Raw genomic sequence first — 17,129 nt, forward strand, 5'->3', positions numbered from 1 at the left:
GAGAGACACATTAATTAATCTCACTACAGACATTTCCATAGTCCTCATCTCTCAAGTGCTGTCTGTGAATCTCATAGATAAGAATTATACAATGTGACATCATCAGAATCTCTCACCTCTCCAGTAAGCCGGAAGAGGATCTCTAGGGTGAGGTGTAATATCCTCTCCACCATCTTGTTCCTGTCCATATCCATCATGGCCGGATTAATTAGGAAAATTCTATGATATAGAAGTTCTCCACTGAGAGGATCCGATATTGTAAGAACCTGAACGGGAAGAAAAAGAGCCGATGTAATATCAAAAAGAATCCCATGTAATAATATAAAAAGAGGAAACATTCTCTATCTCGCATATACTGGAACATAAGATGAGATGCTGATTAAGACACCTCCAAATTGCTCCCAATCACTGGCTATGTCCGTCACTGCTTGGGCTACCGATTGGCTGTAGGGATGACTTGTTCGTCGGTGCTGACTAGGGAATACAGAAGTTGGAGGAGGACCAAAGAAGTGGTGGCATAGGAGTAGTGGAAGATTATTAATGTATGTCACAACATAGTAGCAAGATATTCCAGTGCTAAGGGTTCCTTCTCCATTGCTAAAGCTAGGAGCGCTCTATTTATCCCTGCTCCCCGGATTACTTCTGGTGGTAAAAACGCTGGGGCCACGTGACTTACTAAGCTCCTAAAGCAGTCGTCATTAGTCCCCTCCCCACCCAAGGAAGTGGGGAGTTGTTGTGTATGTAAATACACAAACCAGACTAACAAGGGAAGACTTACAGGGATAAATTAAAATACCAATCACACAAAAACCAGAGGGGAGTAGCCAACACTGAGCAGCTGAGACCATCAAAGCAGGAAAGCTCCAGGTGCTCTCAAATGAACAGATTAACCCCTGCACTGCTAGCAGAAACCTGCACTGTTTAATATGAAGGTGAAGTGCTACTAATTAGTGCAGGAGTACGAGAAATCAGACAGCATGGTCTTCTGGTTCCTCTTTGGTAAACCAGAGACAGTATTAATATTTATTTAATTAACAGTATTCAGTTTGTTTCAATACAGATACTAATAAAACCTATATATTTTAGGCCACACAATTAAACAACAAGCAGTTTCTTCCTCGGAGTCGGCACCTGAATACGTTCCTCATCGATTCATCTTCCATAACGCTAATTCTCGTCTCATTTACTGACACTGGAATCAGCATTAGCAACACACATTAAATGAGAAATAACTTCTTCACGATGAGGAAAACATCTTCATCTTCTACTATGGCTCCACAAACACATTTGGTCAGTGTCTATCAGTGACTACATCAGCAGTAGGGGCCTAAATGAACGTTTCCCGTCTTCTACGGGACAAACAGAAGCTTTTTTGTTTGCAAAAAGACAGAGGACATGAATGATTTGATACCAAAGTCTCCATGTACAGGGTTTTATGGTGCCTTAGGCTTCCCTATATTACAAAAAAAAGGAGGGAAAAAAAGCAGATATTGAAATGTTTCAAAAGAAAATTGGCACCTAACATTCTTGTAAACACCAAGTAAAAGAGCAGTCAAAAGCAAACACTGCATCTAAGAAGGTTTGACAGAGTTTGTCTCAATACCCTTCTCTCCCCCAAGTTCTCAATAGTATGGGTCTGCCTATCTAGTTACTATGATACCTAAATGTCTAATAATGGCTTCTGGGCCTGTAATGTACACAAGTCTATTAGGCCGAGCCAGAGGCAGCGTCCAATAAGTTAACTTTTAACGTCCCTCCATACATATTAGGCTAAAGTTGTAGGAAAGATCTGGGATGCTGAATTTCAGAGACTGATTCATTTGCTCTTCAGGTAGATAATCCTCCACTAGAGAAGTTTGGAGGCGACTCTCTGATAGAGCTTGGAAAGCTGAAATGCTTATGTGTATGGGGGAAGCAGGAGAGATACGCGTAGCCATCTGTCGAATGATCGTTCAGGCAACAGTTATCGCATGTGTATGGGGCTGGGGCAATTAGTATTACACTGACCGGCAGGAATAATACTCTGCACTACTGAAATGCAGTGTATCACCTGTATTTTGCAGGATACAGGGCTGTGGAGTTGGTAAGTTAAACATCAGACCCCACAACACTACCTCGTTACTAAGCATGTACATAAGGTGCAGCACAGATTCATCACAACTAAAAGCCGAGATTCTTAGATCAGGAATAGAACCGACACAACATTTATAGGACATTTCATAACTTTCTCAAATTCCTATGAAAAAATTTACAGCACATAAAAGCATAAATCAGCTGCTGGCATCATAAAAGGGAGCTGCGAGGGAGGACAGCAAGGCAAGTGGAATGGTTTGTTTTTCTTCAAAGTTTTTCTGATGGGAGCAATGCATACCAGGATTGGCATGAGGAGGCCATGCATACCAAAACAGAGATGGAGGCCCTGCATACCAGGGTAGGGATAAGAGAGCCATGCATATCGGGATAGTGACGAGAGGGCCATGCATATTGGGATAGGGATGAAGGGGCCATGTATACCAGGATAGGGATGATGGAGCCATGCATACCAGTATGGGGATGAAGGGACGATGTATACCTAGATTGGGGTGCTATGTATACCGGTACCGGAGATATTATCACAGAATTGAACACGATTTTTGCATCAATTCTTTTTTCTAATTTCTTCCGATAAAACCTAGGTGTGTCTTATGGTCCGGTGCATCATATAGTCCAAAAAATACGGTAGTTAAGTCACGTTTATAACAATATTATTATATTCTATTATCTTTTACACAGTGGGGTAGATTGAAATCACTACGCCTCATAGAAAAAGTACACAGCCATTATGTCTCTATTGAAGCCCCTTAGTGTTACCACCAGCAATACTTTATTTATGGTCAACAGAGAGTATGATGCTTCCAAAAAATGCCCCCACTGACACACACACACCGAGTATGGGATCCTCACAGTGAATCCTTCACAAAATTTCACTCCACATATACAGTAATATGTCTCTACAATGCAAAGTATTTCCCCATGGTGCCACTAACAGTATAATAACCCCCCAGCAAGATGTCCTAAAAGTGTTCCTCCCTGTAATATATCCCGATTACCCTCCTACACACACACACAGAGTATCATGACCCCAATACAATATCATGGCCCCCCCACAGCCTCTTGCTCATCATAAGGATGCCCACACAGAATGAGGGACCCCAAACAAAATGAGGGAACCTGCCGTACCCCCCCACACTTAGTATGAGGGCCACACACACAGTATTATGGCCCCAAAAGACCCTTCTACAGTAAAATGGCCCCCACAGTCCACCACTCAGTATGATGGCCCCTGCAGCCCCCTACTCAGTATAAGGGTCAGAACCCCCCCTCCACACACACATAATGATGAACCACACAGCCTCTCACACAGTATGAGGGCCGCCACAGCCCTCCTGTCATGATCCAGGCTGGGTTTTGTATCCTGCTTCTCTATCCCGGTCTGATCATGTCAAGGGTTAACTTTTCTCGGCTCCAGGCTGACTATTTCTCTCCACTATTTCCTGCAGGCGGTGTCAGTTATAGTTTCAAATAGAACAAAAGAGGTGGCACTGACCAGAATAAAATCCAAACTTTATTGGTCAAGTTTCTTTAAAACATCTTTGGCAGGCAGGGGGCTGAGTACGAAGATGATGGCCGTTTCGCACTGTATTGCGCTTCTACGGGTCACTCGTCCTTGCACTCCTCAGCCCCCCACCTGCCGAAGATGTTTTAAAGAAACTTGACCAATAAAGTTTGGATTTTATTCTGGTGAGTGCCACCTCTTTTGTTCTATTTGGATTTTTCTACTGTTTTTTGGATTGCACCCGAAGAATTTGAGTTTTCATGCCTGCAGTATTTCCCCTCAGCAGAAGTTGTCATGAGCCATCGGTGGTGCTCAGTACTTTCTATTCTGTGTCAGTTAAAGTTTCTGCCTACAGCGTGATTAGCTGACTCTGGTAGTACCCTGATTTGTCCTCCTGCTGTTGCTGACTTTGCCTGTGTCTGTTTGTTCCCCACTCAGTGTTTCTCTTTTCATGTTTAGGACTCCCTGGTATCTGACTCGGCTTGGACCCTGACCTGCTGTTTGTCTCTTGTCTTGGCATATCTGCTCCTGACCGGTACTGACCCATTTGGCTTGCTTCTGACTCTGTGTTTGTTTATTCCTTTGGTACTGTGCTACACACTAATATCAACCCGGCTTGTTTGACTATTCTGCTGCCACCTGGTGCTAGCCTAGCTGCTATGCTGCAGGTCTGCTCTTGCTGTGTGCAGGCCTCCCTCCACTCTATTGCCCTCTAGTGGAGCTTGCATCTACCTGCATAGCAATGGCGTGACATTATAACTGACTGCAGACAGTTTTGTTTTCTTTGCTCCCTTTTTATGGATTCGCTCTGTACTTTGGCAGATTAGATGTCTAGTTTAACGCAAATGATGCAGGACTTGTCTGTGGGACATAGGGCTCTGGCCACGTCTCATAATCAACTGCAGAGGGAGCTTTCTGAGACCGTTAAATCTTTTCAGGGTCCTATTTCCCAATCTGTCTGTAATCACTCTGACACTGTTGATGTTTCGCTGCACTCTCCTGAACCTACGGTCAGGCTCCCAGATACTTTCTCTGGTGAAATGGAGAAATTCCCTACATTCAGGGTGAGTTGTAAGCTGTTGTTTTCTCTTAGGCCGGGGTCACACTAACCGACGCAAAATACGGTCCGTAGTCTACATGCGTAATACGGATGAATGACCCCTAAATAGTGCTCCGTATGTCATCCGTAAGAAAGGTGTGGTCGCGTATTTTGCGCATGTCAGCATCCGTATGTAATCCGTATTGCGAGATTTTCTCGCAGGCTTGCAAAATGGACATTTAACGGTTTTGAGGCCTGCTAACTATTTAAATCATTAGCCTGCACCCTATTTATTGGCTCAGGAACAGGTGGCTGCCTCCATTCTGTCCATTTGTGACCTTGTCTTCACTAGGTGTGTTGGTGTTGTATGTGCAACATGGCAGACAGTCTGAGTTTCAACACAACTGAGCAGGTTCTCTTCAACTGGCTTTTGTCACGCCGCTTTGGTCAACCATACCCAGTGATAGTGGATCCGCGGAGGAGACGCATGTGGGTACATCCACTTTTGAGGCAACGACTAACAAGAGGTAATTTTCACCGCCTCTATTCTTCTCTGCGGGAGCATCCTGCAAAATTCTACCAATACTGTCGCATGAGCCTTGCAACATTTGATCGACTCTTGGAGACAGTGCGCCCTGGGATAACCTTTCAGCACACAAGGATGTGTAAAGCTATATCTGCAGAGGAGCGACTTCTACTCACATTACGGTATGTACTACACAATCACATTCTCTATGTTCATGATGAGTTGGGCAAAGTATGTATTTATTGCTTTATGGACTAATTTTAATGCCCTCATCTTATTCCAGATATGTTGAAACTTACAGACCAGAATGTTATGTGTAATATGTGCTGAATATCACTTAGTCATTGTGCGACCAAATATGTGTGTGTTAGTAGATCTGAAATCCTAACAAGTTTGGTATGTATGTACCTGTTTTTGTTTAATTTGTGCATTCTAAAATGTCCCTTTTCTGTTGTTCTTCAGCTTCCTGTCCACTGGCCTGTCTTATGCCGCCCTCCACCATGAGTTTCTCATTGGAAGATCTACCATTTCTGGCATAGTCAGGTCGACATGTAGTGAAATATGGTCAAGACTACATCAACTCATCATGCCCGAGCCCAGGATGGAAGACTGGTTGAGGATATCAAGGGACTTTGAGGAGGAATGCCAGTTTCCTAATTGTATTGGGACCCTTGATGGCAAACATATCCGGGTGCGTAAGCCGCCGAACTCTGGCTCCCAATTCTTCAATTATAAACAATACTTTTCTGTTGTATTGTTGGCTCTGGTCGATCCTCAATACAAGTTTATAATTGTTGACATTGGGGCCTATGGAAGGACGGGAGACTCTCGAGTCTTCAATACTTCCATTATGGCTCAGCGGCTACGCACCAACCAGTTGGATCTACCACAACCACGCCAGCTACCAGGCTCCCCTGAAGAATCAGTCCCTTATGTCCTTGTGGCAGATGAGGCGTTTCAGCTAACATGCAATGTCATGAGGCCATATCCCTGGCGCAACCTTGACCACAGGCGCAGAATTTTTAACTTGCGCCTATCACGTGCTCGGCGACTGGTGGAGTGTTCCTTTGGCATTCTTTGTGGAAAATGGCGGATACTCAGTCTGCCATTCAGCTGAGTGAACAAAATGTTAATGAAGTAGTTAAAGCCTGTGTGGTTCTTCATAACTTCCCCAAGATACATGATTGTTCCTCCTCTGCTGGTGTTGTGCGTGGGTTGGACAATGTGCGTAGGGCGAGACCACCTATCAACACTCAACGTAGACCGCTCTCTGGGCTCAAAGTGCGTGATATTTTCACTAATTACTTTATGTCACCTGAGGGGGAAACTTCTTGGCAAGAGCATGCTGTGTCTATGTTATAATATTTTGGTTTCTGTGTGTCTAAATATATATATTTCTTCCCCTTCTGATTCTATAACTGTTGAATTGCATTGGTAAGCGTATGTTAGTATGCTGACACGGTTTTTTAGAATTGAGACAGAGACGTAAAATGTAGTAGACAAATGTTTACTTTTGCCTTTTTTTTTTTTGTTTTTGTTTTTTAAATCAAAACATATTCTTGCCATATCAGAAATGTGGCAATGGGCCAAATTGGCCTTTTTGCAGATGTGAATATTGTGTGACAATAAAATTTTCACACATAGAAAACAACAAAAATAACATTAGGCAATAACAAAATGGAAATATTATAAATTTTGGTACGTTGGGGGGAGGAGAAGGCGGAAGACCAGCCTGTGTTTGCTGCTGGCTACTTTGCCCAACTTGCCCAACGCCCTGTGTGGGGGCATACTGTTGCCCATGATGTCGGTAGTGTACTGCCTCCTGGGATTGGGCTTGGTACTGGCCAGAGTGATAATGAACAGGGGCATCTTGTTGGGTCGGGTAGGCCCATGTCTCATACCCACCAATATAGCCATGTCGTCCCCAACCAGGTTGGGACCAGCCTCCAACACTGGGTGGGAAAAAGTGGCCATATTGGTGAGGTTGGCTAGAGTCAGACATATGTGGCAGCTGTTGTAAAGGTTGGGTAGGGGGAGGAAGGGGGTGAGATGTAGGCCCATGCATTTGAGGATCCTCAGAGCCTGCTTGAGCAAGCATGTGTGTGGGTGGTCTAAGTTGCATTAGATTTCTGGGTGAAAGCTGCCACCTCTCCAGATATTCAAATAACTCATATGGGGTATTGGAGTGTGTGCTTGCATCAAGCAGGATCTGAAAACATCCTCGAATACGGAGCCTCACCTCACGGGAAAGGGCACGAAGATAAAGGGCCAGGCTGCGTGAGTATGCCTCCTCGCCATCATCATTATTGACTTTAGACAGATAGCTGAGGACCCCTGTGTCCACATTGGTACGGGTATCTTGGGCAGGGATCTGGCGCCTTCTTCTTCCTCGCCGGGATGGTCCAGCAGTCTGTGGGGAGCCCCGGATCTGGGCAGTTGGGCTGCTGCTCATGTTGCCCTGCTCCTCCTGTATGGCTGATGGTGCAGCAGCAGACAGTCCTGGTTGTGGATGTGGTCCTGGTGGTGGGGTTTGTGGCGCAGGCACTGGGTTTTCCTGGATTCTTCACCCATGCTTCTTGTAGGGGGAGAAGATGGGCCAGCCTCATCCCCTACAGGATCAATGATGGGCTCTGTATCTGAGCCAGTTCCTCTAAATCAATATTTTTGGCCCTGTAAAATATCTGTGTAATGTGGTGTGAGGTATCTACTTACGGTCTCAGATCCAGAATAGGGGCGAGGAAGGAGAGGCAGTCATAATAAATATATTTCTTTATCGCCTTATTGGGGGACACAGAATACCATGGGTGTATGCTGCTGCTGCTAGGAGGCTGACACTATGCAAAACAAGAAAATTAGCTCCTCTCTGGCAGTATACACCCACCGACAGGCACTAGGCACCTCAGTTTGTGCTTAGTGTCTGTAGGAGGCGGACCGGGATCTTCCCAGATCCGCAATTAACCTTTCTTTCCTTTAGGTGTTCTAGTGGAACTTTTTAATTTTTTTGTCTTTTGTTTTGCAGATTCAAGTCGGGAAACAGGGTGGAAGTTCACCCTGCTTTCCCATATCAGGCGGCTGAGCGAGCAGTGTGGCTGATCCCACATCGCAACTCTCAGTACGCTGGCAGGACTGTTTCCCATATCACCTCCTGGTGCTATTGGATGTGGACAGGTGGCTGGTCCTTGCCAAAATCCCCCTCCTCACCCCTCTCTCGGGACAGGGCTGAGAGGAAGACGGCGATCGCAGGATTCCCCTCGTCATCAAGAGGTTCATGCCGTCTTCTGCAGGATGCGGGTACAGAGGACAGCGGCTTGCCACTACCCTTGTGGGGCCCCTGTGATCACCCTCTTCAGGGACAGCAGGTAAGTGCCTGTATGACCCCTTCAGCCCGCAGCATCTCCTGAGGCACATCGATGGAGGAACAGCAGATCTCATTTTTAAATCTCCCGCCCTCCCCCCCTGCCTGACGGGCGCCGCTCTCATCAGCCGCGTGGCTCTCCATAGATACTCAAGTGCTTAGGACAGGGTTTTCTATCCCTGTCCTCACAGCTGGGCAGGTTTTTGTTCCACAGCGTCTACGCACAGTACCTCCATTCAGGACTATTCTTCACGGGGCTGCAGTGTCGGGTTTTTTTTTGTACTTTCACTTTCGGCCCCGCTTTCAGAGCACCTCCTCTCTCTCTGAGCGCGCTGTTCTCGCGCCTTTTTTAGCCCATCACAGGGCTCCTCTTCCCTGCTGCTGGGGTCAGATCCAATTGCGGCTCAGCCGCTAAGCTCCGCCCCCTGCCCACCTCATCGGACATTTCCTGGTTGTTCGGTCCTGGCTTTCTGCGCAGCTTGGGGGACACTTCAGCATTTCTGCTGCTCGCCGGAACTAGGTAGGCTCTGCTCCGTGCAAAAATATTAGCCCTCCTCCACACAGTTATTCCCCAATTTTCGCAGGCCATTCAGCGCAGTCTTTTCCTTATGCCCAACCCTGCAGGGGTACTCTTTTTCAGGCCCACCGCTATTCATTACGCCTGTGCGCGCTGTAAAAAGTGGGCTTCGGGTCAGCCATCTCCTTTCTGCCCGTCCTGCAGTCCTTCGGCTATGTCGGCCTCTCAGGAGCACACAGATTCCCGTGATGAGGGTACATCCTCTCTCCCAGACTGGGCCGTGGCTATGTCCCAGTCGGTTTCCGATCTGACCAAAGTCTCTCAGTCTCTGGTCCAGGTCCTAGAACGTTTGCCTCAGCTTTCTACAGCCACCGCTGCGCCGACCACCTCTCAAGGCGAGTCGTCCGCTCCTGACCGCGACCTTCAGAGGGACAGGCCGAGTAGGATTTCTAGGAAGCGTCTCCTATCGGGCTCATCCTCCAGTTCGTTAGGCCCATCTGCTTCACCCAGGTGTCCTTCTCTTTCTGAGGATGACCTTAGGTCAGACGACGATCGACAATCAGGGTCTAGCTCAGAAGCAGACGACATGTCTAAGACTCGAAATGTGGTCGATAGTCTTCTTTCAGCTATCTTCCAAACCCTGGAGATTAAGCAGGACAGGCCCATTACTCAGGAATGTTCTATACCATTTAAACGATCTAGGCCGCCACCCAAGACTTTCCCAAACCACCAAGAGTTTGATACGACTCTAGCCAAACATTGGGAGCACCCCGAGCAACGCTTTTCGGGCCGCAGGTATTTGGATGTCCTGTACCCATTTGAGGCTGATTTGCTTTCAAAATGGACCAAAGCCCCTGAGGTGGACCCAACCGTTTTTCGCATAGCCTCTAAGACGGTTCTGTCCCTTCCAGACGGGGCATCGCTTAAGGACCCAACAGACAGGCAGCTAGAATCTTTGGCGAAGTCTATTTTTGAGGCCTCCGGCGCTTCCATCTGCCCTATTTTCGCCTCCTCCTGGGTGGCTACAGTCATTTCGGCTTGGGCAAAAATTCTTCGCAGGGGCATCTTAGCAGCAGCTCCCAAGGATGAGCTGGCAGACCTAGCAGATCAGATTAATCATGCAGGTAAATACCTCTTAGCCGCCTCCTTAGATGCGGCCGGTTGCGTAGCAAGGGCTAACAGCAATATAGTGGCTGTACGCCGAGTTCTTTGGTTAAAATCTTGGAATGCGGATACCACCTCTAAGAAGTCGCTCACCAATCTGCCCTTCCATGGTTCTCGGCTCTTTGGGGCCAAGCTGGATCAAATAATTTCGGATGCCAAGGGGGGAAAAAGTACTTCACTCCCCCAGTCTCGACCACAACGTTTTTTTAATAGAAAGGGTTTTCGGCCCTTTAGGCCCTTTCATCCGTTCTCGTCCACAGAGAGATCGGCCCAGCAAGAGCGTCCGTCCGCTTCCAGGGAGCGTGAGCAGAAGAAACCTTCTTACAAGCCCGCTCCCCGATGGAGATCTAGAGGACAATACTCCAGGTCGTCAGGTGCCCGTTCCGGTAGGTTTGCTTCCAAGTAACGGGGCACCCCCACCTGGAAGTGTTTCCAGGGTGGGAGGCAGACTTTCCTTTTTCGTGGACGCTTGGCTGTCGGTTGTCGACGATGCTTGGGTCAGGGAAATCATCGCATCCGGTTACAAAATCGAATTTTCTTCCCCGCCAGACAGGCGTTTTTTCCTGTCGCGACCTCCAAGACAACGGTCCCACATTCCAGGATTCTTTCAGGACGTCTCATCCCTTCTTTCCGCCGGAGTGATTGTTCCTGTTCCCTCAGACGAACGGTTTTCAGGGTTCTACTCAAATCTCTTCGTAGTCCCGAAGAAAGACGGCTCCCTGCGGCCAATCCTGGACCTCAAATTGCTCAATCGCCACGTGAAGATTCTTCACTTCAAAATGGAGTCTCTTCGATCGGTGATAGCCTCAATGGAGCCCGGAGAATTTCTCTGTTCTGTGGACATACGGGATGCCTACCTTCACATCCCTGTTTGCTTGCAGCATCAGAAATATCTCAGGTTTGCGATTCAGGAAAATCATTACCAGTTCACGGCTCTTCCCTTCGGCCTAGCCTCTGCCCCCCGTGTTTTCACGAAAGTGATGGCGACGGTCATGGCCATCCTGCGATCCAGAGGGATTCTCATCATTCCTTATCTGGACGACCTCTTAATCAAGGGCTCGTCCCGTCAAGACTGTCTCCTAAGTCTTCAGATAACCCTGGATACTCTCGTCCGTCTCGGATGGTTAGTCAACAAAGAAAAGTCCGTTCTCAGCCCCACTCAGCGTCTGACCTTTTTAGGCATGGAGTTCGACACGAACCTGGCCCGGGTGTTTCTTCCGAGGGAAAAATTTGCGGCTCTGTTCAGAGGGATTCGAGCCCTCAAACGGCCTACGCCCATTCCCCTTCGATTCTGCATGAAAGTTCTGGGGAAGATGGTAGCTTCCTTGGAAGCAGTGCCCTTTGCACAGTTTCACCTTCGTCCTCTTCAGCTGTCCCTCCTATCAGTCTGGGACAAGACGACGAGGTCCTTAGACTGACCCATTCTCCTCCCTCTCAAAGTGAGGCAATCCCTCACTTGGTGGACGATGTCTACATCACTCCTCCAAGGGAGGTCCTTCCTCCCGCTTCGGTGGCAAGTCATCACCAGCCTCCTGGGTTGGGGAGTGGTTTTTCATCAGAGGACGGCTCAAGGACACTGGAACCCACAGGAAGCTCTTCTTCCTATCAATCTGCTCGAGATCAGAGCGATCTTTCTGGCCCTTCTTCGCTGGCAATCCCTTCCCGTCGGCAAGCCGATCCGCATTCAGTCGGACAACGCCACAGCTGTGGCGTACATAAACCATCAGGGCGGCACGCGCAGCCACCAAGTCATGTCAGAAGTGGCCAGGATTCTGCGCTGGGCGGAACGTTACGTCCCAGCAATCTCCGCCGTTCACATTCCAGGGGTGGAAAACTGGGCAGCCGACTTTCTGAGTCGTCAAGGCCTAGCGTCAGGCGAATGGTCTCTCCATTCCTCAGTCTTCGATCAGATATGCAAGCGCTGGGGTTCTCCGGACGTCGACCTCATGGCATCTCGGATGAACCACAAAGTTCCGCACTTCGTAGCCAGGTCCAGGGATCCTCTAGCCGTCGCTTGCGATGCCCTAGTAATCCCGTGGTCCCAGTTCCAACTCCCTTATCTTTTTCCACCTCTTGCCTTGATCCCAAGAGTGGTCAAGAAGATAAAATCGGAAGGCGTTCCGGTAATTCTTGTGGCTCCAGACTGGCCGAGACGGCCTTGGTATGCGGAACTGGTGAACATGCTCGCGGACGTTCCCTGGAGACTTCCAGACCGTCCGGATCTTCTCTCGCAAGGCCCCCTTTACCACGAGAATTCTCGGTCTCTGAATTTAACGGCATGGCCGTTGAGGCCGCAATCCTAAGAGAATCAGGTTTGTCCAGCCAAGTGATTCAGACGATGATCAAAGTCAGGAAGCCAGCCTCTTCCCGCATTTACCACAGGTGTTGGAAGGCTTTTTTCCGTTGGTGCGACGATAAAGAAGTTTTTCCAATGGCCTTTTCCATTCCGTCCATACTGGGTTTTCTCCAGTCTGGCTTAGATTCGGGTCTGTCTCTCAGTACCCTGAAGGGCCAGGTTTCTGCCTTGTCTATCCTCTTTCAAAGAGAGCTCGCTTCCTTACCGCAGGTTAAGACGTTCCTCCAAGGAGTCGCTCATGTGGCTCCTCCTCATCATTCACCAATAGAACCGTGGGATCTCAATCTCGTTCTTGGCGCTCTCCAAAAGGCGCCGTTTGAGCCCATCCAGGACATTCCTTTGTCACTTCTGCCATGGAAGGTAACCTTTCTGATCGCCATTACATCCATCAGAAGAGTTTCTGAGTTAGCGGCCTTGTCATGCCATTCTCCTTATCTGGTGCTCCATCAGGATAAAGTCGTCCTCAGGCCCGTTCCTTCCTTCCTGCCAAAGGTGGTTTCCTCCTTTCACATCAACGAGGATATCGTTCTTCCATCGTTTTGTCCGGCTCCTTCTCACCCTCTTGAGAAGTCACTCCACAACCTGGATGTTGTTAGAGCCTTGCGTGTCTACCTCGCTAGGACCGCTTCACTTCGTCAATCCGATTCATTGCTGGTCATTTCTGAAGGTCGGAGGAAAGGGCTTCCGGCATCCAAATCCACGATCGCTCGCTGGATTCGTTCTACCATTCAGGAAGCATACCGACTTCAGGACAAACGGCCTCCTCCGGGAGTGAGAGCTCACTCCACCCGGGCTGTGGCAGCTTTGTGGGCCGTTCGACACCAGGCTTCGGCTCTGCAACTTTGCAGGGCCGCGACCTGGTCGTCTTTGCACACTTTTGCGAGGTTCTACAGGGTTCATACCCAGGCCTCGTCTGATGCAGCTGTTGGTAGGAAGGTTCTGCAGGCGGCGGTGGTGCATCGGCCGACCTAAGCCCTTCCTGTTCTTTCGTTCCTTATTGCTGTTCCCACCCTCGGGACTGCTTTGGAACGTCCCATGGTATTCTGTGTCCCCCAATAAGGCGATAAAGAAAGATGGATTTTTGGTTCTTACCGTAAAATCTCTTTCTTGGAGCCTTCATTGGGGGACACAGCACCCTCCCTGTTTAAAATTGTAACGTGTTGGGTCTTTGAGTCCCCTGTTGGGTTGGTACATATGTTTAGAGTGTTCCGTTGCTTTTCCTACTGCTTTTTCACCAACTGAGGTGCCTAGTGCCTGTCGGTGGGTGTATACTGCCGGGGAGGAGCTAATTTTCTTGTTTTGCATAGTGTCAGCCTCCTAGTAGCAGCAGCATACACCCATGGTATTCTGTGTCCCCCAATGAAGGCTCCAAGAAAGAAATTTTACGGTAAGAACCAAAAATCCATCTTTTCTCTTTGTGTGGCCCGCATCACCACTCCTGGACCTCTGCTGACGTTCCCGCCTGTATTGGTCCCGGATGCTTCGCCAGCGTCTCATCACATCTTCCACTGCAATGTGACAGGAAATATTCTCAATTTCACATATTTTATAGGTCAAATTTGCTACCAGTAGCCAAGGCGTGTGGCCTTCTGGGGTGTGCTTTCTACCCAGGGAGGCATATCTAATTGGGCCATCCAGGCCATATACACAGGGTCACAATAGTTCATGTATCAAGTAACTACACTTAATAACTTGGTTGGCTAGGAGGATGAGGAGCTTGTGGCCTGTGCCAAATGATGGCAGTGTAAAACCATGGGTCACATCAAAATCTACCCGCCTCATGAGGAAAAAAAGTACAAGCACAGGAAGGGTGGGGGTCTGATTCTATAGGCATTTTTTGATGTGAGGTATTTTTAAACAGTTTTTGGGTTGTACTTACTCAGTTGCTGCTGCTCCTCACGTGGCCGATCTCCAAAATCATGGAACATCTGGCGACATGTGCGCCTCCATGATGCCTCCTTTCTTGCCCGGTTGGCATAATGGGCATCACGTTGGTCCCAGAGTTCTGGCCGCTCCTGCACTAAGACAATAAGCATCTCCACATTCAGAAAATATAGCGCCATGACGCTGCTGTACTCCGTGGAGGCGTACTTCCTGGATGTCTGGAGCGCTTTTTGAGCTCATTTGCATGTCTAAGCTTCCTGATGATGGATTGGCCCATTTCCTGTCATCTGGCAAAAGACCTGCGCATTTCTCGCAAGTCACACGTGTGGTCCTTGTGTAATCAGTATCTTTTGCGCACCCATAGACTTGCATTGGCGTACTACGGCCGTAGTACGCTGGCAATCGCAGCATGCTGCGATTGGCACGGTCCGTAGAATACGGACGAGAAATATACGGCTGTTGGGAGCTGCCCCATAGAGAATCATTTGTCCGTGTGTAATGCGTGCTTTTAACGCCTCACACTCGTCCGTATTCCTCTCAAGTGTGACCCCGGCCTTAGACCCCGATCCTCTGGAGATGAGGGTCAGCAGATGGGGATAATTATTTCCTTACTGCGGGAGGGACCTTAATATTATTCTGCTGCCACCTGGTGGTAGCCTAGCTGCTGCGCTGCAGACCTGCTCTTGCTGTATGAAGTCATCCCTCCACTCTCTTGCTCTCTAACGGAGCTTGCGTCTACCTGAATAGCAGCAGCGTGACACCCCACACAGAATCAGGACCCCCACTCAGTACAATGGCTCTCACCAGCTCCCACAAAGAATAATGTCCCAACTCAGAAAACTGCCAAATCACACAGCTCCATACTCAATATGGTGGCCCCCACAATTACTGACATTGAAATAAAAAAACTCACCTAACCACGTTCTCCCAGCACACTGCTCTGGTTTTTGCAATGTGAGTTTTGAGGTTCCACACTGTGTGATGTAGTGACATCACTGCGCCCGTAGTGCGCTGTCATTGATGTTGGGGGGGCAATACCCAGTAATAAAAAATGTGGAAAGTACACTTTTGATCATGGTCATTTGGCTTTCTTCTGGCGACTCGACCATGCAGCCCATTTTTCTTCAGGTGCCTCCTTATTGGGCATCTTGAAACAGCCACACCGCTAGTTCTCAGAGAGTCCAGTATCTCAGCTGATGTTATTTGTGGGTTTTTCTTTGCATCCCGAACAATTTTCCTGGCATTGGTCACAGGTGAGGATGTAAACTTTAGTAGCCAGTCAAACCCATTTGTGTCACCTTCTGTGCATGTTATCAGGCCAAAATCACCAGGGGATGTGAACTTTCCATCAGGGTCATTTGGATGTTTTGGGTTGTCATTATGATTTAAAAAGAGAAAACACAGTAGTTTGACAAGAAATGGCTTCACCCAATCAATAAGCATGAGTGGGGAAAAAGATTTGGTGTTATCATCCATAGTCTCTGAAAAAAGGCCAAGAAAGCAAAAATTCTGCCGGGGTATGTAAACTTTTGAGCACAACTGTGTATGGGGGATGGCGGTTCTGGGGAACATTATACTGAATGTGGTGCCAGGAAAGTGGCAATGTAATATCTGAGGAATACAAGTTTCCATGTTGTTACCGGTCATAGTTAGGTCATATGTATCTATCAGTGGCAACAGAAAAACACCTAAACAGTCTCAGCACTGAAGGGGTTACTGCCCCCTGTGCCCAGTAATAACATAGTAACATAGTTATTAAGGTTGAAGGGAGACTTTAAGTCCATCTAGTTCAACCCATATCCTGTCCTAACTTGCCCTAACATGTTTATCCAGAGGAAGGCAAAAAAAAACCATGTGGCAATGGTAATGTATGTGGTAATGGAGGGGTTACTGCCCCCTGTGCCCAGTAATGGAGGGGTTACTGCCCCCTGTGCCCAGTAATGGAGGGGTTACTGCCCCCTGTGCCCAGTAATGGAGGGGTTACTGCCCCCTGTGCCCAGTAATGGAGGGGTTACTGCCCCCTTTGCCCAGTAATGGAGGGGTTACTGCCCCCTGTGCCCAGTAATGGAGGGGTTACTGCCCCCTGCGCCCAGTAATGGGGAATCTCCAGCACCTACCTCCACCTGCAGAGCCGCACTCCACATATATGGCTGCTCTGTGCGCACAGGACCTGGGATGAGGTCACAGGAGGGGAGGAGTCAGGGGTCACATGATCAGGGGCCTCAGTGTATGCAGGACTCTGCTGTGCTGGTTGTCATGGTGCTGGATGAGGGGAAGTTTATGTGTGGAGACAGGAGGGGTTTACAGGGTGGATGTAGCAGAGCCGTGTGTGTACGAGGTGTACGGAGCAGAGCCGAGTGTGTACGAGGTGTACGGAGCGGAGCCGCGTGTGTACGAGGTGTACGGAGCGGAGCCGCGTGTGTACGAGGTGTACGAAGTGTACGGAGCGGAGCTGCGTGTGTACGAGGTGTACGGAGCGGAGCCGTGTGTGTACGAGGTGTACGGAGCGGAGCCGTGTGTGTACGAGGTGTACGGAGCAGAGCCGTGTGTGTGCGAGGTGTACGGAGCGGAGCCGTGTGTGTACGAGGTGTACGGAGCGGAGCCGTGTGTGTACGAGGTGTACGGAGCAGAGCCGTGTGTGTACGAGGTGTACGGAGCGGAGCCGTGTGTGTACGAGGTGTACGGAGCGGAGC

General features: G+C 48.7%; 1 protein-coding gene across 1 annotated transcript in view; it reads right to left on the reverse strand.

Moving 5' to 3' along the window:
* The window catches only part of LOC141052957 (uncharacterized), a 78,901-nt gene extending 62,220 nt beyond the window's left edge, over positions 1-16,681 (reverse strand). The window contains exons 1-2 of the mRNA XM_073550295.1: positions 16,554-16,681; positions 117-266 (exon numbers count right to left, since the gene is read on the reverse strand). Coding sequence (XP_073406396.1) covers positions 117-266; positions 16,554-16,580 — 177 coding nt within the window. The 5' untranslated portion in view covers positions 16,581-16,681. The remainder of the gene's footprint in view (positions 1-116; positions 267-16,553) is intronic.
* Between the last annotated feature and the right edge of the window lie 448 nt (positions 16,682-17,129).

The sequence above is a fragment of the Dendrobates tinctorius genome, unplaced genomic scaffold (genome assembly GCF_039654945.1).
Source record: "Dendrobates tinctorius isolate UK_male_01 unplaced genomic scaffold, ASM3965494v1 ptg000164l, whole genome shotgun sequence".
Classification (NCBI taxonomy): Eukaryota; Metazoa; Chordata; class Amphibia; order Anura; family Dendrobatidae; genus Dendrobates; species Dendrobates tinctorius.